Source organism: Ruditapes philippinarum, unplaced genomic scaffold (assembly GCF_026571515.1).
Source record: "Ruditapes philippinarum isolate M1 unplaced genomic scaffold, ASM2657151v2 ctg216_1_1_1_1, whole genome shotgun sequence".
Taxonomy (NCBI): Eukaryota; Metazoa; Mollusca; class Bivalvia; order Venerida; family Veneridae; genus Ruditapes; species Ruditapes philippinarum.
Window position 1 is genome coordinate 458,454 of NW_026866999.1, and position 25,303 is coordinate 483,756.

General features: G+C 32.8%; 2 protein-coding genes across 2 annotated transcripts in view; both read left to right on the forward strand.

Annotated features, from left to right (window-relative positions):
• LOC132734454 (usherin-like) overlaps window positions 1-11,591 on the forward strand; it is a 31,647-nt gene extending 20,056 nt beyond the window's left edge. Inside the window, exons 13-17 of the mRNA XM_060721196.1 lie at window positions 819-1,007; window positions 3,251-3,347; window positions 3,727-3,951; window positions 10,381-10,533; window positions 11,364-11,591. Of these exons, the coding sequence (XP_060577179.1) occupies window positions 819-1,007; window positions 3,251-3,347; window positions 3,727-3,951; window positions 10,381-10,533; window positions 11,364-11,591 (892 nt within the window). The remainder of the gene's footprint in view (window positions 1-818; window positions 1,008-3,250; window positions 3,348-3,726; window positions 3,952-10,380; window positions 10,534-11,363) is intronic.
• On the forward strand, window positions 11,368-20,518 carry LOC132734457 (tyrosine-protein kinase transmembrane receptor Ror-like). Its single transcript, XM_060721200.1, has 8 exons — window positions 11,368-11,556; window positions 11,790-11,999; window positions 13,760-13,857; window positions 14,303-14,478; window positions 14,772-14,881; window positions 17,648-17,804; window positions 18,675-18,817; window positions 19,243-20,518. The coding sequence occupies exons 2-8, from the start codon at window positions 11,986-11,988 to the stop codon at window positions 19,457-19,459; spliced, it is 915 nt and encodes a 304-aa protein (XP_060577183.1). The 5' UTR covers window positions 11,368-11,556; window positions 11,790-11,985; the 3' UTR covers window positions 19,460-20,518.
• The last annotated feature ends 4,785 nt before the right edge of the window (window positions 20,519-25,303 follow it).

Genomic DNA, 25,303 nt, shown 5'->3' on the forward strand with positions numbered 1-25,303 from the left:
CACTTATAAGTCAAGTCACTTAAAAATCTACTCCGAGGCTCCTTTCCCGAATTATCGAGGACTGGTGTTACACGAGGACTCCCCAGTAAAGCTTACTCCAAATATCCCTGAGTTGATTAACATAGATGAAGAACACTTTTAGTTTACACATGTTTTATTTCAAACAGAATTTACCTACAATAATTAATAACACAATAAAATGCTTAAAAAAGGTTCAGAACACAAAGCATAAAATGCTTAAAAAGGCTATTGATAATGACTTTTAGTGTCTATCTCTTAACGGATATTCTTCCACAGCTTCATAATTATACTATATGAGTATGAGTATCTCCAGGAAATTTACATTTAGACAAAACCATGTCTTAATGTATCAGTCATATTTAGTAGTATTTCATCTTATTTTAGTAAGCATCTTGAATGTGTTCTTTTCTATAAGGAAAAAAGATAAGACAGTGATTTGTTTGGTATATATGTACAATTCTAAAGTAAAAAACCCCCAAACAAATGGTGTTTAAATAAGATATGAGTTAAACCTGAATGCCTCTAAATGAGCCAAAATATTTCAAGAAAATCGTGAGAAAAATGTACAAAGATTTTAAGATAGGTAAAAATATTTTAGATTAAGATGATTGAGGGGAAATCTGAAATATCTTTATAAAAGATTTAGATATAGATGGTGAAGATCAATAGGCAAGGCATGGGAAATTTGATCAGAATAGATAGATATGAATGGTCAATTATAGTTCTTTGTGTACCAATCTCCGGCTAAGTAATAAATTGGCCGATAATCAATTTTGTATATTTCTTCTTTGCTTCAGGAATCTTACTTCCATAGTATTCAGAACAAAGGAAAGTACAGAAATAGAAAATAAACCAATCAGATTAGTCTGGAGTTACGGAAGTCACACATACAGCGATAACAACTTTGATAACACAACACAAATGTTTGAATACAAGAACAATCCCCAGATGATAGTACCCACATTAAATTTAAGAACATTTGCAAGGTACCGTTAAACAATAATTATTCTTTGGCACTAATTTTCGTGGTTTTCGTGTATAGATTAATCCAGTTTTAAGGTTCAACGAAATATCTTTTTTTCTGCTTAATCATTTTAAGAACCAACAAAAATGTACTTTTTGACAAAAACACGAAATTTCATAACCACGGAACTGAATTAATTGACGGTATTGCTGTAACCGTTTTAGACAAGTTCAGCTACTTCATTAGTTTATCACTTATACAAATGTCTTCCAGGATCATTGATTCCAATATGTATTAGTGTACTTCTTAAGCCCGTGCTATGGGGCATGGAAGATGTTGGAGTTTTATTAATCAGATTCAACTTAGTCTCAATTTTCAACTTTTTGTTGATTTTTAGCTCTACTTTTTTTTAAATAAAAGTTGAGGTATTGTTATAGTCGCGGCGGCGTTGCCGTTGGCCATGCCGTTGCCGTTGACGTTGCCGTCCGCAAACTTGTACCTGGATCATAACTTTTCTGCGTGTTTCTATTTATAGAATTTTCTATTTATAGAATTGCGTGTTTCTGTTTATAGAATTGCGTGTTTCTATTTATAGAATTGTCCTTTTATAGAATTGCATGTTTCTATTTATAGAATTGCGTGTTTCTATTTATAGAATTTTCTATTTATAGAATTTGCGTGTTTCAATTTATAGAATTGCGTGTTTCTATTTATAGAATTTTTTTATTTATAGAATTGCGTGTTTATGTTTATAGAATTGCGTGTTTCTATTTATAGAATTGCGTGTTTCAATTTATAGAATTGCGTTTTTCTATTTATAGAATTGCGTGTTTCTATTGATAGAATTTTCTATTTATAGAATTGCGTGTTTCTATTTATAGAATTTCGCGTTTCTATTTATAGAATTTTCTATTTATAGAAATGCGTGTTTCTATTTATAGAATTGCTTGTTTCTATTTATAGATTTTTTTATTTATAGAATTGCGTGTTTATGTTTATAGAATTGAGTGTTTCTATTTATAGAATTGCGTGTTTCTATTTATAGAATTGCGTGTTTCTATTCATAGAATTTTTTATTTGTAGAAATGCGTGTTTCTATTTATAGAATTACGTGTTTCTATTTATAGAATTGCGTGTTTCTATTTATAGAATTGCGTGTTTCTATTTATAGAATTGCTTGTTTCTATTTCAAGAAATTTTTATTTGTATAATTGCGTGTTTCCGATATAGAATTGCGTGTTTCTATTTATAGAATTTTCTATTTTAGAATTGCGTGATTCTATTTATAGAATTTTCTATTTATAGAGTTGCTTGTTTCTATTTATAGAATTGAGTGTTGCTATTTATGGAATTGCGTGTTTCTATTTATAGAATTTTCTATTAATAGATATGCTTGTTTCTATTTATAGAATTACGTGTTTCTATTTATAGAATTTTCTATTTAAGAATTGCGTGTTTCTATTTATAGAATTTTCTATTTATAGAATTGCGTGTTTTTATTTATAGAATTTTCTATTTATAGAATTGCGTGTTTCTATTTATAGAATTGCGTGTTTCTATTTATAGAATTGCGTGTTTCTATTTATATTTATATAAATGAGTTTATTTATATATACAAAATATGAAGGCAAATCTAATGTGACAAGACAGACCGATTAAATTTATAAAAAGGAAACGTTAAGGTTTGTTCAAACATTTCCCGCCAGGCCTAGGCTCTTGTTTATTAATCAGATTTAACTTAGTCTGCAGTTTGAACTTGTATTAATCAGATTTAACTTAGTCTGCAGTTTCAACATTTTATTTCTTTTTTTCTTATTTATACTGTGTGTATTTGTGATACAAATTGTATACACATATGCCTTTGTATTGCATACGCTGATGTTTGATTTTTCAGTATCAGTACATGTACTTGATTTCTTGTAAAGTTTAGTATTGGTTACTTCCACCATGGCTTTATTTTGTATATGAAAATGTCTTGTACTAGCTATGTGGCCTAACTTTAGTAAGGTGCTCCTGTTAACACAGATGGACTCATTATGAGTGCTCCATTTACCGTTGCAGTTAGATATATTTGGCATTGTAAGGTAACATGTTTGAAAATAATCATTTTCCTGTTATGCAACTATGCCAGTAATATGGAAGTATTTGTTCAGTTTATCTAATTTCCAGATTTTTAGATGTGTGTTTGACAGTTTTAATACTTACAGTTTTTTAGTTATTCAATTATATACCTGCTCATTAAAATGTTTCTCTTTGGCTTGATAGTGGGGGTTGCATCATTCAAGTTGGAGGTGACAATCTTGACAGTGTTCCGTATCCAAAGTTGCGACTTTATCTAGATGGTGGCAAGGAGATTCAATCGGTAGGTGATTTACTTACCTTAGTTTTTTATATAGGAATTGTGAATTCCCATCAAACAACCGTTAAATGTGTAGAAAATAACTTACGTGAAATCTCTATGTATGTAAAATAGACAATAATCAAATATGCAAGATCAGTGAAATGAACGTGCATGGAACCTTGGATAATATTCATTATTTCATCTTTATAGATTCTTCCTTAAGTGATCCCTATTCAGACACAAAATCGTGAGCTACTTTTTATCAAATCATTTTCGTTAGAAATGTGAACAGTGTTTTTTAAATACATTCTCTCTCCGTGAATCATTATTAGGTTTGTTGGGAATCTTGATTAGGCCTAATGATGTTAATTATTGACTGTGTTTCTTTTAATATCTCTAGCCGTGTGTGGCAACAAAAAAGACATTAAAGTGTCCGACTCCTACTATCGATATAGATGATAAAGATAGGAATGTCTCGTATGGATTTTGGCTGGACGGATTAATGTTATACGAGAACGTCACTGACAGACAGGGCTCTGAATTGGAAGTAGTAAAGGACCCTTCTATTTACACCAACATGTCGGAAACCTTCCGGAATACGTTTGATAATATATTCAAAGTAAAGGTATAGTGCTTTTAACATTCCGAAATGACATATCATTTTACTTAGTTACATGTATTTTGAATAACCATTTTTTGTTCAAATTTCTGAAACAAGAAACCAAGTTAGCAGCTTTTCGTAGCAAGTTTATTTCTACAAATGTGCAATAACATGATATTTTAACGACAGTTTGTTTGAATAAATAAAAAATTATGGGATTTTAATACCTTTGTCGAGCTGGTTCAATTTTAAACCATGTTTATTATTATGAAAGATAAAGTAATAAGCATTTATCAGATTTTCAAATGCTTCATTTCATTATTTTATCCTCCTACAAAATAAAAAATAAAACAAACAACAACAACAAAAATAAAACTTGTATTGTATATATGAAACCATCTAATTAGTATAAAAAATGTTTTATCCTTGTACTGTAGAGAGTACGTGATAAATAATAAATTAAACGAGACTTACCTGGAAGTTGAAGTTCAATTATTATTCTACTGGACCACAGGGTTTAATGAGATGAACATATTATCTTATCAGATGACCAAGCAGACTTTCAGAGCATACATAATTATGCAAAATGCGACATTGGCTTATACTTATGGGAGGGGTAACCGGGTGGGCATTAAACCCTCTTGTCCAGTAGCAGGAGAATAATAATTGAACTTCAACTTCCAGGTAAGTCTCTTTAATTTATTAATTCTACTGCACTGGACCACCTAGGGTTGATGAGATTTTAGAGACCATGCTCCCATTTTGATAAGTCGTTAAAACTTCATAACAAAGTACAATGATTACGCTTTTAATCTACGACTATTAACTTTTCAAAAACTCAAAATATAATGCACAAAAGAAAGTATGCAATAGCCATATACATAAAATGATGTAAAAGTAACAATCATTATAAAAAAAAAATACTATTCCCTTTTTCTACTGTGCGGAAAAGGTCATTAGGCTTGACCCCTGCTGCAATGTTATACATTGCATAATTGATATTGCATATTGTAAACAGAAAATTGCAAACAAGTTTGACATTAAATGGTATACACATACGTGTAGCATAAATTCTTTCACATGTAGTGATATTACTTAACCTTATTACTAAATTATTAAAGCAATTGACATTCCCTCTGATTCTCAAATGAAAAATTGAGAAAAGTAATTGTGTAGATAAGTGATCAACGATATTCTATTCGATGTTTCTATGGTTTTAAAACAACACATTTATGCTTTTAATTATAATTACTTTAGGCATGATTTCTGATATCTTGCAAAATCAGTGTTTTGAAATTACTGATCTGCGGTTAAAGGCCCATTAAGCCTAAATCTGCCATTATTCGTTTATATTATTTACATTTTCTGTACATTCAGTGCTATTTACTTCAGATTAAAAAGATATTATAAGCAAATCACATGTTTTTGATGCATTATGACAACTGTTACAGTATAAATGCATTTTTTTAATGGAAATTGTGTTTATTTCTGAGGCTTAATCTGTTTCTTTAAAAGAAATAGGTATCACGGGTTTCCATCACAACTATCTAATAAGAATAGAATACCAGAAAACCACATATGACTTGTGTTTTAAAAAAAACAACTTTCAAACTTCTATCTCGCAATTATATAATGCGAATGACGTATATATGTAAAGAACTCTCATTACATGTTTTCTTCAATAAACACATGTATATTATTTTCAAAATCAGCCCTGTATTGCAGTTACAGACTGTTTTGCAGTACATATTTCTATGGTTCACGTTTTCCATTCCACTCGATACAGGATAGAATATAATGAAACAAGCAAATGAATTAGTTCATATTTCCTATTAATTATTATTATTATTATTATTATTATTATTATTATTTGTTCGGAATCAATCAATCAATTAAATGGTTAATTAAGTCATCAAATGATTTATTTATTTCAAAAACGATAATGAAAACTACCAAAACAAATGGCTGCATCTCTTATCACCACTTACTTATTCAGTTGTTTGAAAAAAAACTTCTATGACCATGCCATTTGGTAGAATAATCTGCTTTCCCCGGGTAATGTAGGGGCAATGACAAGTACGGTACCACATCTACATATAATGATAAATACATTATTAATTTATCTGGCATTTCTTTTTCAAATTTTATAACATTTCTAAATTCTAGTTTACTACTTATCATGCTATCTACAAATATAAATACGCTCATCAACAGTAGAAATGTTTCATAAACTAAATAGCAGCTTTCATTATATAATTAATATTTTAATTGAAACTTGTTGTTTTATGCAGTACTTTTTTAATCAAAATTTTGATGACACTTTGACAGCCCTAGCACAATCAGGATTTTGTATGCTTATTGTTGTTATAGGTCCGACACAAATCCCTCTCTGAGTGATTTATAGTGCCATGGATCATAACACAGTGAAGGTTAATTAGCAACCCCTCCTTGCAAACAAACACATCAAATTAAGACATATGTTTGACCTACAAACCAGGCACGGCTATTAATACCTGCTGTTTTCCCAGTGATAAGTCTGATGATAAACCCTAACAAAAACAATTCTCTGAGAGGGTCCAGTGAGAGATTTATCTGAAGATGTAGTACATGTATACAGTAAAACACAAATTATCCGCCTTATCTAAACCATCTAAACCTGCACATTGCAGCTTTGTATAAACTATCATTATTGTAATGAATGGTAAAACATTGGTCCAACAGTGAAAGATAAGCTTCAAGTGGCAAATGCAAATGATTACCTAGATTTTTTTAATTATCTTTTTTCATCTTATTAGTTTATTAATTTCAATATATGCGAACTACATCAAACATGTATTTATTTATGCATTTAGCTATCTCTATATACACCTTTCATTCGAAGAAAATTCTGGAGTGATTAAATGTTTATTTTCTTCACTATAAACTTTTCATATCTCATTTTATGTTCTTCCATTTCGAATGACATGTCATTTTCTTAAAAATAAAAGCAAGTTCTTTACAATTGACATTGTCAGTGTACTTTACTTGAGATATACAGGTAAAGAATAAAATTCATTCATTATTCAATATAAATTTCATTATTGAATCGTCTCAAGCAGGTACCAATATTAAAGTTATCAACTTACACTGTTCAGGATATTTCGAAATGTTAAAAATTGTTGCCCCTGAGATTCTTACTTCACACTTTATACAACCAATGTTATATAATATGTGTTAACTTTCCGTAAGGAAAGTAACTATTCCTTTACAAGATCAGTTCCAAACGGTGCGTTTTCCCAAGAGCAAATTTCGGATTCACAGTTTTTGGCATTTCTATGCAAAAACTTGCTCCAGCATATTTGATCTTCCTTTATAACAAATTTGGAGTATTCAGGTTTTGACATTTCTATGCAAAACTTGCTCCAACATATTCCTTCTTATATGACAAATTTGGAGTACTCGCAGGTTTTGACATTTCTATGCAAAACTTGCTCCAACATATTCCATCTTATATAACAAATTTGGAGAACTCGGGTTTTGACATTTATTGCAACAATTGCTCTAGGGTATTCACTTTTTTATAGATAACTAATTTGGAGTACACAGTTTTGACATTTCTATCCAAAACTAGCTCGAGCATATTCCCTTTTATATCACAAATTTGGAGTACACAGTTCTTGACATTTCTAGGCAAAACTTACTCCAGAATATTCCTCTTATAAAATACCATTTTAGTGTGCAAATATAATCTCTACAGTACGCTTAAAACAGCAAAACTGAAAATGTTGCATGCTTGGTTTGAATGTGTCTCTTCAAGGATGAAACTGTAAAATGCAAGTTACTGTTCACCCGCCCAAAGCATCTGCTTAAACACTTGTTAAAGATATACTATGCTCATCTGAGAGTAAAATATTTTTATCCCAGAATTATTTGAAATCTATGTATTTCTTTCTTAATATGTCTAATTTTAATAAAAGAATGTACAAACTGTGTGATGGAAGCTGCATATCATATTACAGGTCAAGTAAAGTTGACCCTTTCTTAAAAAAACTGCCAGTTTTTTATTTTGTTTTTATTGACACTATATATTCTTATTGTGTCTACCTAAATTGTTTAGAGTTTAAAACATAAGATATCTTCTTAGTGTGTAGTCAAAACATGTTTATTTTATATTTAAAAAGAGACTGTGTAGCAATTATCAATATTTAAAGTGGCATTATGCTCATATTTTCATAGTCAAGTTGAGCTGAATTGACTTTCTATTTCAAAAGATTGACTATCAAAATGGTGTTCGACCAACAGTTGATTTTGGAAAATGTTTTGGATAAAATTATAAATCTGCCCAAAATTTAAAAAGACTGCCCCACTCTTTTTATAAACTAAGCGTTATAGGTAAATTCTTACAGATATGTACAGAAATTTCGTTTGGATCTGTGTGTTGTTTATTGTTTATGTGAACTTAATTATTAAATTAAAAAGAATTATGGCAAAATGAAAACTTATTTTGATCTTCACCCGTTCACTCACTATATACCCTTGGATGGGCATAATGTCACTTTAAAAATACAAAATTTGAGCATAATTTTTTATTATATCTTTAAATCAAATAATTGTTATTTTAACTTATCATACAGTTACCCAACTAAACACAATTGGTATCACAGAATTATTTATATTTCGTGAGCAAGAGCTGATATTTTCTTATATCAAGTAAAATTTAAGACTGTGAGATACTGCAGATCTTTTGACTTTTTTTTTCTTTTCTTTTTTGCATTTCACCCAACTTATCATGCCTTTTTATTTCCTCAGATTAGATGTAATTCTCTTTTAAAACAGCTTTGCAATGCCCCGTGTGTTACACACATTTCCACAACACTGTAGATCACCAATAGAATAAGAGTCTTATATATTATAATCTGTGACACCTGCATTTCTTTGGCCTAAGAAACATGAATTTAGAGTGTTCGTGGCTCAAGAAATTAAATTGTTAAATAGTATATTATTAATTTTTTGTCTTAATAACTTCAAGTTAAAGCAATATTGTCTTTGTTGTTGTAGTACGTAGTTGTTGTTGTAGCATAAAACTTGGAAGGTCACAACCAACCGTGTTGCAAGATGCCAATGCTTCATACTGTTGTCCATCATTCATTCCATGATGAGAAACAGATTTTCCTAATCGTGTTGCAGAATTAATATTGGACTTACTGTTCCGGCAAACTTTGACTTTCCAAATTCTGTTGGCAGAGTTATGTTTGGGATCTTACCGTACCGGCAAACTCTTGGAGTCGTCGCAGTATCCTCAGTAACTGGTTAATACGGCGACTGTTGGGCTTCTTTGAAAAAGTGAAGTTCCCTACTGGAACTGAACCATTTTGCCATTCTTGTAGCTATCCATGTGGAAAATATAAATGGATAATCAAATCAAAACAGATGTCAATTGTTATATCCAGAATATTGTCACTTTAAATCAAATTATGAACAAACGAATCCGGTATTTAATCCATTTTTAAAAAGTAATTATATTAATTCATTTAACAAGAATAATTGAATAAATCTCAATTCTAATAATAACACATAAACGCATAAATTAAGAGAAATTAACTGCGGCCACTTTTAATAATTCAAATAATAACACATAAACACATAAATTAAGAGAAATTAACTGCGGATACTTTTAGCGTTCTGCTTGGTCATCTGATAAGATAATATGTTCATCTCATTTACCCTAGGTGGTCCAGTGCAGTAGAATAGCAATATATCAGGGGTTATACAAAAGTAACTTTTATCCTGGCGAACTTTTTAACATTTACTTTTATCAGTTAGTACTTATACTATAAGGCGAACTTTCCAAAATTTATGTTTTATCCTTTAGTAATAATAAGACAAACTTCCCGTCCAATAAAGCGGCTTTTCAAAAATTTACTTTTATTCTAGGGCGAACTTTTCAAAAATTACGGTTATCCTTAAAAGCCGATAGTGCTAACCTTCTTAAATTACTTTTATCCTTAAGTGCCAATAAGGATAATTACAATTTACTTTTAGCAAGATTTATTAATAGATGCACCAAATAGAGGTCACCTGCTGAAATTTCATTTTAGTCTTAGCAGTAAAGAATATGTTATAAATGCAAAAAAATGAGATAAAAAGTGCATTAAATAAGACATTTCCTCACAGTTTACTTTTTAAGTTGAGTGGTAAGTACAAAGAATGCGGACTTTCTAAAATTTACGCGCCGCCTTTAGTGGTAATTATCGTCTATTAATACCAGTAAGAGTATTTTACGAATTTATTTTGACATTTAGAGGTATGCCTTTTAAAAGTGCTTTAAGTCAACTTCCTTTTTATCATTGGTTCAAAAACCACCCTTTCATTGTTTATAATACAAAGGCAATGTAAAGATTAATTGATGCATAAGGCATGGGTGGTTATTGACTGAGCACTGAATTACTGTTTCCTGTGTTTTTGTATATGAAGGGTGAGCGTTTGAATGATGCCTGTCGTGACAGCGACGACGTTTCTATTACTCTTGGACATAAAATTTGTGCTATTCTAACCCGTCATGACAACGTTATCAAGTGTGATCCAGGGGAAAGCTTCCCGGGTACAGCGAGATCCGTTAAAGTCAAGGTAAGAAATAAACTGTTGAGATAAAGGAAAACGTTTGTTAAAATTGCAAAAATTATTCTTGTTTTATTTATACATATTGTTGTTTCAATTTTATACTGTACATCGGAAGTATATTTTTTGAATTTCTGTAAAAAGCCAAAAGAAAAGACAAAATGTTTTACTGACACATAAATGTATGTGCATAGGAAGCTGCTTGTCATTCTTAATAACTTGTATTAAAATACAAATTTGTCGTAATCTTTCTGATTTTATGGCTTTGAAGTATAAATTCTACAACAAAAAGTTTCGTTTTTGAGTTTTGACAATATTTTGGTTGGTTAATTGATTTTTACGGCAACTTAAACACATTTCTGTTTATCTAAACAACTTTACTGAATATCTAACCAGTACGCAAGAAATAATCTACTTATCCGACATGATTTCTGAATCGGCGATGAGTTAAACAATGATCATTAGATAAAATGTCCGATATGTCAGGTAAAATTTTTGCCTCGTCCAAATCGAACCAACGAAACCTTGATTACAAAATGTCCGATTCTCTCCATATAGAGCTTAGCGGATGTACTGGTAAAGTTCTGCCGTTAATGAAAGGTGACGCCAAAAAGACATGTTACTCCTTTACGTTGATTTATGTTGCTGCCTTCATGGGAATGCTCTCATGAATGCACAATTCAAATACAAATACTGGCTAAACAGAGTGTACAATCAGCAGTTGTTTTCACCTTAAAACGGCAATTCTTTAGAAAGCAAGTTCAAATGGTTGATGTAATGAAAGCAAACACAACAAAGACATTCATAATAAACAAAATAAATGTATGTTATTTTAAAAGGTGAAGATAGGTAACACTACAGTGGTATGGGGTACACTAAAGATCAACTCGTTTTGGACCAACACTGAGTTTATCTGCATAGCCATTGGCGCGGGTGTGTTCCTTATTATCATCGTATTTTTCGGCTGCATTATCAAATGTCGTCGCAAAGGCAACAGTTATAGCCCTGACGACAGTATTCCGCTTGAAATGGGTGAGTCGTTTCCCTTTCAACGTTTGGTTAAGTGATATAATTCATATCTTTTTCTTACAGTGATGATTACAAACTCATTTATTCCTGTACTTATGAAGATGTAACCTGACTAGCAAATATAATATATAACATATATAATTACAAAAAGAAATTATTCTTTTTTTATTTTTCTTGATTTTTTTATTCAACTTTTAGTAAAATCAGTGTGAAAAAATGTGTTTTTTTAAACACAGGGACAACTGGTAAAACCAAACAAAAAATCTGTACAACAATAAATCCAATTGCTGTAATTCAACCTCAGTCAGCCGAGGTACATACAAAGACGTCGAAGGAAATTGCAGATGATTTTTGCAAGCGTTTATTACACCACGTTGAGAAAGTCGTGAACAGTTCTATAATAGAAAGAAGTAACATAGACCCTGGAAAAATATGCACGCACAAAGGTGAATGTGTGTTGTAACATTTTGTTCGTTATTGATATACTCAATGTACAATCAATTAATTAAGATTATGCCATAATTAAGCTGGAGGGAAGGCTTACAAAAATTGTTTCTATGCATTTTTTTTTGTAAATTGCTAAAATGTCAGGAATCTACTCGTGTGCCTGCTCGTGCCTTAAATAATGGACGTAGGCGCACCTCGGGTCTTCCTCCACAGTCTCCTTAACATTGCTTGGGCGACTTAAGACCCAACCTGTAAATTGTAAGAGGGGCTGAAAATCGATGTTTTGTATATATTCGAACGAACGGTTAGGGACATTTTAATTTCATGAATTCATCAATGTAATTCACCAATTCTCAATTTCAAGTTCATGAATTCACGATTGATTGAGTTGAAATCGTAAACTCGTGATGCTGAAATTGTAGAAACGTGAATTCATGAAGTTCAAATCGTGAAATCGTGAAGCGCATTTGATAACTTCATGTACAATGTAGTTAAAATATCCCCACCGGCCATTTGTACGTTTCACACTATTCAATTTACATAACCTCTATCACAACTTACAGAATTTGTTTGGGTTTGGTCTGACAACGTTCATTCTTGAAGTTAAAAGGTCACTACCAGTCTTTCATTTGAATGGTACGCAATTGTATTGTGCCGGTATTGTTCACAGCATAGAAAATGGAAGTCTAAGTGTAATACTTCTTCGTTTCTACCACAGGCAGAATGATTCAGAAAAAACATGTTTAAGAAAGTAGTTACGATGGTAATGATATAAATTTCCTTTAAAAGTAAAGATAAAAAATTTAAAATATAATGGAATATGATAGAATATGCAAGAAAAAATATCTGACAAAAAAAAATATCCGTCCCTCGGTCACCCGCCCTTGGGCGAAACTCGGCAAGCCTCGTAACCGCCCAATGGGCGGGTCACCTCGGGACGGATATTTCGATCCGAACCGCAAACTATGACAGATATTGTTTATAAGTAACTGGTCAGTGCAGTACTGATGGGGTCATTTACCTGTGGATGGTGATAACCTCAAATGGCAATAGAAAGTCTGTGAAAAACAGTTGTCGGGCAAAAGAAATCATAACAGTTGTCTAAAAGTCCGTCGACAATAGTGTCAGAAACAGAATGCAGTGTTTTGCTTCTACCGGTTTTTTAAGTCAAACAATAGTAATACATATTTGTCCGATAACCCTTAAAAACCCTTGCATGATTGGTTTTGATTTATCATTATTTTCAATTCATATGCAAGCAGCTTCATATTCATATTATTTACTGATTGTAAACAATTGTTAAGGGCTAAAATGTAACTGAGAAATAGATTTAAATCAAAACACGTTCTGTAGAAAACATATTTTGCACTGTCTACACCGATGGTCAGTTTTTCCTTCTGCATTTCCAGGAAAGAAGATACAAAATGCTCTGTTTTTCTTCTATCGTTTTTTAAGTCAAACAATAGTAATACATATTTGTCTGATAACCCTTAAAAAACCTTGCATGATTGGTTTTGATTTATCATTATTTTCAATTCATATGCAAGCAGCTTCATATTCATGTTATTTACTGATTGTAAACAATTGTTAAGGGCTAAAATATAACTGAGAAATAGATTTAAATATAAACACGTTCTATGATTCTCAGTATTTGTTTTGTGTTACTTACTTAATGATGGCACATTTGCGTTCAGTGTTCTGTAGAAAACATATTTTGCACTGTCTTCCGATGGTCAGTTTTTTCCTTCTGTATTTCCAGGAAAGAAGATACGTGTTATAAGCGGACAGTACAATGCATCCACATCGTCACCATATTCTGGAGCCTTACAATCAAAACTTTAATTGATAGATATCCAGGTAGTGTATACAATATACAAGAACAAGGTGAAAAATAATCCCATTTTCGATCCATGACTTTGTTTCGTACGAGGTTTTGGTTTTCTTTTACTGAAATGCCTTTAATTACTTACAAGAACTTACGATGATTGTAGTAGATGAATGCTATTTTTCACCAGCAGCCTATAAATTCTTTCATATGAAAGATTAATTTTATCTGACCGTTTTCGGTTGCAATATACCTCACTAAGGTCGTACCTATCCCAGTACCACACCTTGTCTAATTTATTTTTAAATTATTATGACGGAATCATTTAATTAAAACAATTTGTCGTCATGTAGCTTGTTCAATTAATCTATACACCGATGTGGAAAGCTTTTACAGTTTAATTTATATTTTAGAATAAATTGAACACCGTGATTAACATGTACAATGTATATACATTTTTTTAATTGGGCATTGAAGAGAAAGGCGATCTGCCAGAATGGCTGAATACTGGTTTACTCGAGTGCACCAGGCTTCAAGATTTTGCCAATGACAATGTCCTTAGAATGAAGGGAATCGCGATTGATACAAAAAATTTCTACATTATTTATCCGGCAATGGCGAACAAGACTCTTAAAGATTACCTGATTTCAGAGGTAATATCACTTATGTATCAAGTATTTTCATTTGTATATGGACAGGCATTTCATCCCATGCAAGAAACATGAGTATTTAGATTCATGAAAAAAAATCTGAATTATTCAGTTCGTCTGCTTTCTTAGAACTTTGTAGTAAAAAATACTTAATTTATAAAATGTCAATTGAGAATCGAAATATAATGGCGTTTAACATATTGATAAGTCTTTAAATCTTCTGTGCGTGCATAACGTAGGTTTTGTTTTTTACATATCTGGTAATAAATTTCTTTTATTGTCTGTTTCCTTTCTAGCCGCTGAATGCAGAAAAGAAGTTGGAGATATGTATTCGTGTCTGTGAGGGCATGAACTATCTGAGTTCACAAAGCATTGTACATAAAGACCTTGCTGCGAGAAATTGCTGGTATAAAGTTATTTAGTTAACGTTTAACGAAACAATGTTGTATGCTGAAAACATCATCTGCTGAATTTTTTATTTGGAAACTAACGGAAATAACTGATGCGTCAAACAGTTTGGTACCTGGCATGACGACAAGGTACTCGCCGTCTGGCCGGGTACGAAACTGTTTGATATTCATTAAGCAAAATAGTTGGCCAGACTGTTATGAACGTGTACTTGAAATGTTGGGTATTCATGTATAAGTCAAACACGATAACGTTTACATTAATCGGTCGTACCAATACGACATAATGGGTTGTGCAAGTTATTCAGTTATTACATTTTGCATTTTTATTGGTATAAAGAAAATAAAAGTGAGTATGGACACGTAAATCCGAATAGCGTAGTGGTAAGAGAGTTCAGAAAATAAAGAGTTCATGTTACGAAAAAATCATTTATTTTTCGAGGTTAAATCTGCAATTGTGCAATATTTTTTATGTCTGTATGTTTTTTCTTCTTTCAGAAACATTTTCACATTCTCTATAATAAGCCTATAGTTTATTTAATATTTTGTACAATTTAAAGTTAAACATATAACTGAATGTATTTGATTTTAACAGTCATTGAATAGATTGAATAGTATTGTCAATTTAATTATGTTTAAAACTCTCAATTCAATTTGCTACATTTTTTTGACAATTTCGGATCATTTTGTAATCTTATATTTTTAATTTTCTTCCATTCCTCATTTATCACTATAATCGCGACTGTTTTTATTTTCAACTTAACCTGCTGAAAGTGAATGTATGTAAAACTAAATGTTCTCTAATATTATTGTGTGGAAGAAATTCACAAGGAACTAAAATATCTAAAAACTAAAATTATCTAAGAACACTGACGAAACCAACACCTAACCACTGAGCTATTACGCCGAACAGATAAAATATGAGTAATTGTCTAGGTGATTAAACATTTAGGCCATTTATATAAGAATTATCGATGCCACTTTTTTTAAACAGAGAGAGAATCAAACAATAGGAATGCTGCTGGGTGTGACATCTGTTGTTGACGTGATTAGAACGTTTAACTGCAGTCGCAACACGTTTTATAAACTTGTAAGACGCTTTTGACTTACAGGTGATATGCACGATCTTCCAATGCCAGGTGGGCCATGGGCAACTACCCAAAGGAACGACCGTGCAATTGTTTAAACTCACTTACGTGACAGGTTCAGTACGGCGACATTGACCGCGCCCGCGTTTAACGTAACTGCACAAACCATTCGCAATCGATTGCGCGCACAACAACGCCCGATTAGAGCGCGACGCCCATATAGGCGGTATTCTCACTTTATGCCATCGTCAGGCCCTTATTAGGTGGGCACGTGCGCACCGTCACTGGCGGCGACGTGACTGGAACACTGTCCTGTTGTTACAATCTCAGTCATGCCGACAGCCGTGTAAGAATTTACCGTCAAAAGGGCGAAAGGTTTGCACCTGTCTGTGTTAGACAGCATGATCGTTTGGGTGGACAAAAGACCCGGCTTATTATTATACACGGCAACTTAAACGCACAGAGATACATCAACGAAGTCTTCAATGCCGAGGCTATTCCGTTTATGCTAAGAAACGGTCCCGTTGTGTTTCAACAAGACAACGCCCGTCCTGACATGGCGCTTGCTTAGCTGCAGCCAACGTCAATACCATGCAATGAATAGCAATCTCTCCAGATATGAATCCGATAGAGCATATCTGGGATGTGCTTGACAGAAATGTTCGACAACATCACGCGCCACAGAATATCCTCCAACTGACAAATGCATTGATAGCGGCAAAATAAACTTGTCAACGTTTCGTCAATTCTTGGCGTCGTCGCGTTGACGCACTACTTAGAGCCAGAGGTGGCCACAACCGATATTGAATTAAATGAAAAAATTGCATGCATTTTAAAATTGTTAATGAAATGATTAAAACCTATCTGCACGTAGTCAAAACGTAAAAGCCACAAAATTGATAAATTGAATTTGACCCTTTCTTAAGAACAAGCGTAATTTAACAAACTTAAACATAATCAACCAAGGAAATATGAGTTTACGAGAAATACACGTCAACACCAGAGCAAGTTTACAATATTTTATTTGGGTCTACTAGTTTCGGTCATCTATATGACCTTCATCAGGACAATTTTAATAAAAATTTTGTTTGTTAAGGTGATAAAAAAAGCAACAAAATGCACATCAGTGTTGTGCATGCATCTCTTTCTCATGCCCATTATTCGTTTTTACATTTCCTTCATCGATTTCCTGAAAATGATAATAAAATATACACTGTCAAGTTTCTATTTTTGCTGAGTGTAGATGACACTAATATCTTCAACCATTGTTTTCTATTTTACATTTGAGATAATGTCTTTTTATTTTATATACATTATACACATTATTTTTTGTCTAATCTATACGTTTATTGTATATGTATTTATAAAACTTCCGTTGCCAAAGTAAAAAAACAACAACTTCCAAATAGTGTATTAATAATACAAAATTTAGCTTTAAAAATTGTAGCTTTCTTTTATTCGGCGTCTTTTCGATTGCATTTTACTCTCTAAAAAATGTTTTGAAAGAACCAATCATTTGTTCTTGTTACCAAATCACCTCTACGTATTTCTTTTAAAAACATTTCATGTTACAAAATTCTCCCGTTTACCCACTTAAGTATATTTCTGTAGACTTCAGTTAGGTTTTAAAAGCATTTTATTGTATTATTTAATTATATTTCTTTTTAATAAATGTAGGGTATCACGAGATTTTGAGGTGAAGATAAGTGATGCCTCGTTTAGCTACGATTTATACCCGGATGAATATTTACATAGCAACGGTCGCTATCAGCCAGTACGGTGGATGTCCCCGGAGAGTTTACGTCAAGGTTTCTATGACGCAAAATCTGATGTTGTAAGTGTGACCTTAGGTCAACTATAAGCCAGCTATTGTTTCTCCGTCATATATCAGATAAAACGTATAAAATCTTCAAATTATAAGCCAGCTATTTTTTCTCCGTCATATGTCAAATAAAACGTATGAAATCTTGAAACTATTAAATTACAAAAAGGCTTTGTATTGATTTAGAAACACTTTATTTCAAATGATACATGGTCTTGAGTTTTCATATGATTTTGAGGTAAGAGAAAATGATGTAGTCTACGACATTTTGGGACAACCCTCGTATATCAGATAAAATTTATGAAATCTTCTTTTTTACTAAAAAACGAAAACACTAGTTATTATATCGTTTTAGTAGAATCCACTTACAATTTTATTTGCATAAAATTAAAAGCATGTATACCAGAAGATCGAGTAATGATGAGTTGAAAAATGCAGTACTAATATTTGGTATATTTTCTTTGAAAGTCATCTAAAAAAAACTGTATGTGCTTTAATCAAAAAATGAATTACGTTTGCGTATGTATTCTAACTTTGTTGTGATTTTTTGTTGTTGTTTTTAATACATGTATTGTACATCAAAATACATCACGGCTTTTTTCTTCAAATAACACATGTTTGATTATATATAATATTACAAAAAATTGTAAATTTGGCAGACATTTACGTTGTTGTTTTTTTCTATTGGGCTTTAATAAAAAAAAAGAATTACGTTTGCGTATGTATTCTAACTTTGTTGTGATTTTTTGTTGTTGTTTTTGATAAATGTATGGTACATCAAAATACATCACGACTTTTTCTTCAAATAACACACGTTTAATTATATATAACATTACAAAAAATGTATATTTGGCAAAAAATTTACGTTGTTGTTTTTTCTAGTGGACCTACGGGGTTGTCATTTGGGAAGTTTTTGCTAATGGATTCCTGCCGTACTATGACATCACCGACAATGCGATGATAAAAAGCAAAGTGTGTGACGAGCACTGCAGACTTGGTAAACCTGAGGATTGCGATGAAGCCGTGTGAGTATTTCACCGAACTGACCTGCTAGTACTTCTTGTGCAAATATTCTGAAAAAGCATGTTTTTCAGTATAAAACATGAAATACATGTATTTACATATAAATGTCCCATTTCGCTAGTTATAAGTTTATAACAGTTATGAAATGTTACAATCATATTCTTTTTAACTCTGGTTAACATCACGAGGTATTATCTAAATCCGAACACAATTAAGGCCATATGGCGCCGAAACCAAATCCGAGTCAAACATTTTCCCATGAGTTTCTCTCTTTAATCACTACATTTGTATGTTTTAGTAAACAGAAATAAATATTTTGTGATAAATGAGGGTTGAACTTTACTACTTTTAGAAGCTATGCTCTATTGATCAGAATCTGTAATAATTAAGTTAAAAAAAAGAACATTTCACTTTTCAATATTTTTAGGTTTCAAATTATATGCGATTGCCAAAAAGACAAATTGGAGGATCGTCCAAACTTCTTCATTATTCAAAACATGTTCGACCATATTCTTAATCCTGGTGCCTCATTGGTCCAATACGCAAATCAACAAGAATTGGCCGGACACGAGACAGGAATGGAAGATTATGAGAATCTTAGCATAGTCCCTCCTCCACGACCACCAAAAGGTCATAGACCATAAAAGTGATATTCGAGATCTGAATAAATATTAACCCAAAGATGTTTTAATATTATTTGTTAACATTCTTTGCACGTGGAATCTCTGTGATATTATATGAATTATTATTGAAGAATATTCTAGTTCTACTGTACAAGCAATAAACGTGTGTATATTAAGAAAATGAAGAATTTGGGAATTATAAGAAAATACGTTCTGTAAGCGCACATGGTTTATGACGACTGTTCCGTAAGCGCGCCTGGTTTAGGACGGGCGTGTCGTTAGTGCTTCTGATTGAGGGCGGCATTCCGTGAATGCCTGTCACGCAGATCTGCACTTTGACCCATAAGTCCGCCCATATTCCAAATAGTGCCCATCCTTTTTTTAATTATTGTGTTAAATAAGCTTGCATACAGTTAAACAAGTATTTATACTTCTTTATAAATCAATGGTGACCAAGATGACCATTTGGAAGCCTTTTTTCAAACAAAATTTAAAAAAAAGAGACACAACTTTTAGACTTGCAAGAAATGCGAATACCTCTGTTTGTGTCATTATTTAGTCATTTACTTCAAAATTCGTTTAACGAAAACATGTGAAACTCAGGTATCATGAGGTATGTAGTTGTGTCGTCTGCAATTAACCTACATAATTTCTTAAATGGACTTGCCCCTCCTTCATTTTTGGAACAGTCTTTTACCAAATTAGGGGAACACTAGATGAATTTCGAAAGACTGCACGAGTCTGCAGGCTAACCTGGGCCCTATACTGGTGGTAAATTATTTATTATTTTCAGTTCCAGCTAGTTGAGGGTAATCGTTAGAAAACTTTATCAGATGTATTGCAACTAACATGTTATTTCAGATTTATCCAATGCACTGTTTTCTGACACATATTGTATATATTTATTTCATGATTATTAGATGTTTTAAATCCCTTTGTGTAAAATAATTCGGATAGACTAATTCGTATTTAGCATTTTAGAATATGTATTATAATTTTTGATATATAGTATTCTTTTTATTAAAACAACTGCTTTCACAAATTTTGTATATATTTGTTAACAATAAAAAATGATAAATTCGCAGTTACTTATTTTATTCCAACCAGGCCTTTGTTTGCAAAAGTATCCTTTGCGCTTGTGCATATATGTTTTGTTTTATCCACGCTATAGGAATAAACCGAAAGGAGGGCGTATTTCTAAGGGAGCCCTAACTAGGGGAAATTCTTTCGCTTGTGTGTTTATGTGTGCATCATAATTTAGAATAAGATGGGAAAATATCATACAGGCACTAAGTAACTACCTAAGATTTAACTGTACTTGAATATAGAATACATGTAGTTTCAAAAAAATAAATACATTTATGGCACTAAAATAAAGGAAGGGTTTTACTACATTAAGCATTCTATAGATTATAAAGAACTAATCAAAAACAATATATAACACCTAAACTTAATTCAAAGCATGCAGGAATAGACAATACATTTCTTTCACTAGGGCCAATCATTGATTTTGACTGTGTTATTCATGTGGATGGGACAGGCTTAGGGTAGTGATACTGGTAATGGTAATGCAGTAGGAACGCATTACTTTTCCTCTCAGCAATGTCATGATACTGCATGCCAATTTGCATTACTTGTAATGGTATTGTAATGCAAAATTCATGTAATGTTCATTTCTATGCATTACTTTGAATTACTTCACCAAACCTACTGCGTAGGCTAATCTGATGGAAATCCCTTTAATTCTATACAATCTGAGACATAGATAAATGGTATCTACGTCTCTGGTACAATAATGATAGGTCAAAGAAGAAAATTTTATAAAGAAAGTCAATTTTAATGAGTTCTTTTGATGAATTACAAATGTTCAAGTCTTTACCATATCATAATACATTTGTAAATGCTTTTTCTTTCAAACTGTATTGCACTGCGCAATCATCCTCCAAACAATAACGCCATTTAGTCACTTTATATAAATTTACATAATAATGATATCATTTTAAAAGAGCTTGAAGTAAGCAGTGGGAACAAAAAAATATTACAAACAAAAAAAAATTGGATAGGGACTCTGACAAAAACGAGCGTTTCGTATCGATGCAACAATGCAGGTGAGCAGTAAATGTGGTGGTGGTAACCGCCTACTGATATGCTATATATTCAATTCAATTCAATATATTTATTGCACCAAACATGTAACATATTAATAGCAAACAATACATGAAATACAGTGGAAATGTATGGGTTTTACTTATGTTTATACAATAGTTATTGTCTAATGGTTTTCTGAAGAGCTTATTAATATTAAAGAATGTTTGTTAGTTTCTCAGTAGATTAGCATAATATATAAATTTACATAGATTCTGAATAATTTCGGTTAGTTTCACTTAACAAGTTTTTGAATTTTTGTAAGGTAGGCCAGGTATAATAATAATAAGTTTGTTTTCGTAATTGTTTTTTTCAGTTTAATAGGTGAGCTGGTTTTGTTTTTTGTGTATTATGGTTTTATACTTTTAAGTATGAGGTTGGTTTGCTCTCCATGGAAACTACAATAATTATGTCGTATGGTCCTTTTCCGATGTATGAATGGTCGTTTATGCCTGTAAGGACATAAACATACGCCTTGATAAATAAATAAATAAATAAGACAAACAATTTCTGGCGCAAACCAAGGAAATATTTATACCAAAGTGCATATAAATACAGATCCGAAATACATAAACGATCAATGGAAATATGCATGATAATGAAACATAATGAATAACAACAATTACCTGTAAGGACATAAAACATACGCCTTGATAAATAAATAAATAAACAAGACAACAATTTCTGGCGCAAACCAATAGAAATATTTATACCAAAGTGCGCATGCGTGAGGTGGATTTTCCGGGAAGTTTGTAAAAACTGAGGCCCGGCATGCAAATTATGTCAGAATGAAATATGAGAAATTAGTTGTTATAATAAGATGATGAAATGGAATGATATAGGAATGATATGGGATAATGGATTGTATATCGGACTGTAAACAGACAAATACAAAGATATATATACAAATACAAGGACAAAATGATACATAAAAACGATATTCAAAAACACGAATATCGACCACATGACATACTTCCCCACTTTGGGGAATGTCGCCCCGACATTCATAAAATATTAAAGAGGAAGAGCTTGAATAAGACATTGCAAGTAGTAAGCTTAGACCATAAAGTAACTAAACTACTAGGTACTACATAACTAAATCTAAATACTGAAGGCAATTACAACCTGTGAGTAAATATATAATACCCGGGCAAAATACCTTAAACTCAAGCATGTTCCACAAAAATACCGTATGCCGCGAATCGCGAAAAATATATGTCACGCGGAAACAAAATTTTAATTTATCAGTAGAACTGTGAATTCATTGAAGAGGTGCACTCTCAACAATAAATCCTTTATTTTTAAAGTACTGTAAAGTACATTTATAAATTATCAAGGTAAAATATATGGTACATGGTATAAAACATAAAACGAAACACATCAGGTACTGAACAACGCCTAACTTCAAAGTTGAGACACACCTATACTATAAAGAAAAGAAAAAGCATTAATCTAATTTCCAGTTATCATTTAGCATCCATCCGGGTTTCTTTCTAGTACGTTTCTGTCTCTGTAAATTGTTGTTGTTGTCCTTAGATGGATTTCTCAGTGCAGGAATGACATATTTTGAACCTGTAATAGAATGAGATGTTTTATTTGGAACAGAATAAGAAGTTTGAGTTGTTGACGTGGCATCTTGTTTGCTGTTTGTTGTTCCTGAAAAAGAAGTTGACATACAATTGTTAGAATCATGTATTGTGGAAGAATCGCTATGTGAAAGATTTGATGGACTTGATGTAAGTGAGGTATTGGAATCTAATGGAGCTGTAATAGAAATATCAGAGGAGGGATTGGAGAACGAGTTCTGATCCGAATGTAAGTCAGAGGAAGCGGGCTTGTATAAGGACTCAGTTGTTTTGCACAAAGGCATCCCCATAAAGGGAAGTAAAAGGTTCCTGTGCAAAACCCTGGACCTGTCCTTGCTGTTTTCCTTCTTCACCTCATAGATGGGAATTCCAGAGGTGGGCTGGCTGAGAATGGTATAGACATCTTTCTCCCATCTATCGGCAAGTTTGGATTTTCCCCGAACACCTACATTTCGGACCAGTACTCGATCCCCGGGCTTCAATTCCGCTTCTCTCACACGGAGGTCATAGTACCTTTTATGTTTCTTGCCTTGTTTCTTGGCCTCTCGGAGTGCAACAGAATATGCAAATTTTAGTCTGTTCTGGAGACCGGAGACGTAAGAATGGTCCTTGACAGGAGATTTGTCTGGTTCGATGCCAAGAAACGCATCAATGGCAAGCCTAGGGTGGCGACCAAACATGAGAAAGTGGGGAGAATAACCAGTAGAAGAATGGGGAGTAGAGTTATAGGCATGGACAAGAGCGGGAACATGAGACTTCCAATTGACCTTCTTGTCGTCTTCCAGGGTCCCCAACATATTCAAGAGGGTTTCATTAAAGCGCTCAGGCATCCCATTTCCCTGTGGATGATACGGAGTAGTCCGGGTCTTGTCAATATTGGCCAACTTGCACAACTCCCGGATAACTTCGCTTTCAAAATTTCGTCCTTGATCACTATGGAACCGACTAGGAAAACCATAGTGACAAACAAAATTTTCAAAGAGAAGTTTAGCGGTAGTATGTGCAGTTTGGTTCTTGGCAGGGATAGCCTGAGCAAAACGAGTGAAGTGATCGGTAATGATCAAGATGATTTTTCATAACCACCCCGAGACATCTCCAGAGAAAGAAAATCCATACAGACAATTTCCATTGGATAACTCGACTGAATAGGATTTAACTTAGCAGTCGTTTTATCCAATGACTTTCTCCGGATACATCTGGGGCAGTTTTCGAACCCTGTGTTCGATATACTGTTCTAACTGAGGCCAAAAGAAACGTGAACGGAACAAGGAAATCGTTCTTGTACAACCTTGATGTCCTGCCTCATCATGCAAACCCTGGAAAGCTAAATCAAGCATATGTTCAGGGAGAACAAGCTGAGTAACAGGATAACCATTTGAAGTACCTTTACGGTAAAGAATTGAATCCTTAAAGTAAAGGTTGCTCCATTCCTTCAGAAACGATCGAACCTTGGCCGTTTCATGTGACTTTTGGCGTTCAGTTAACCTATGACCAATTTCAAAGAGTTGAACTAAACGGGAAAGTGTTGGATCATCTTGCTGCTCCTTCTTCCAATCAATTGACTTAAGGCTGCTTCCGACTTCGATCTCGTCTCTGGGATTAAGAGAAAGAACAGTTTGGTTAAAAGAAATACATTCTACGGCTGGAAGTTGACCTGGACCTTCAGATTGAGAAAACAAAAGAGCCTTGACAGCATCTGAAAGGAGAATGTTAGAATCAGGAAGAGAAGAAGCTGAAGGAATTCTAGAAAGGGTATCGGCGTCGATGTTCTCTTTACCAGCTCTGTACCGCAAGTTGATGTCATACGCAGACAAGGAGGATAACCACCTGTGACTGGTAGCATCAAGCTTGGCAGATGAAAACACATAGGTAAGTGGGTTATTGTCTGTTCTAACTTCCACAGAATTACCATAGAGGTAATCATGGAACTTATCACAGACAGACCACTTAAGAGCCAAGAACTCTAGTTTGTGAGCAGGATAATGTCTTTCTCCCGCTCTCAAACCCCTACTGGCATAGGAAATAACATGCTCCTTACCATCAGCACCAACCTGGTAAAGAACCGCTCCCAAACCGCTAGTACTGGCATCAACATTAAGAATGAAAGGTTTATTGTAGTCAGCAAAAGCTAAGA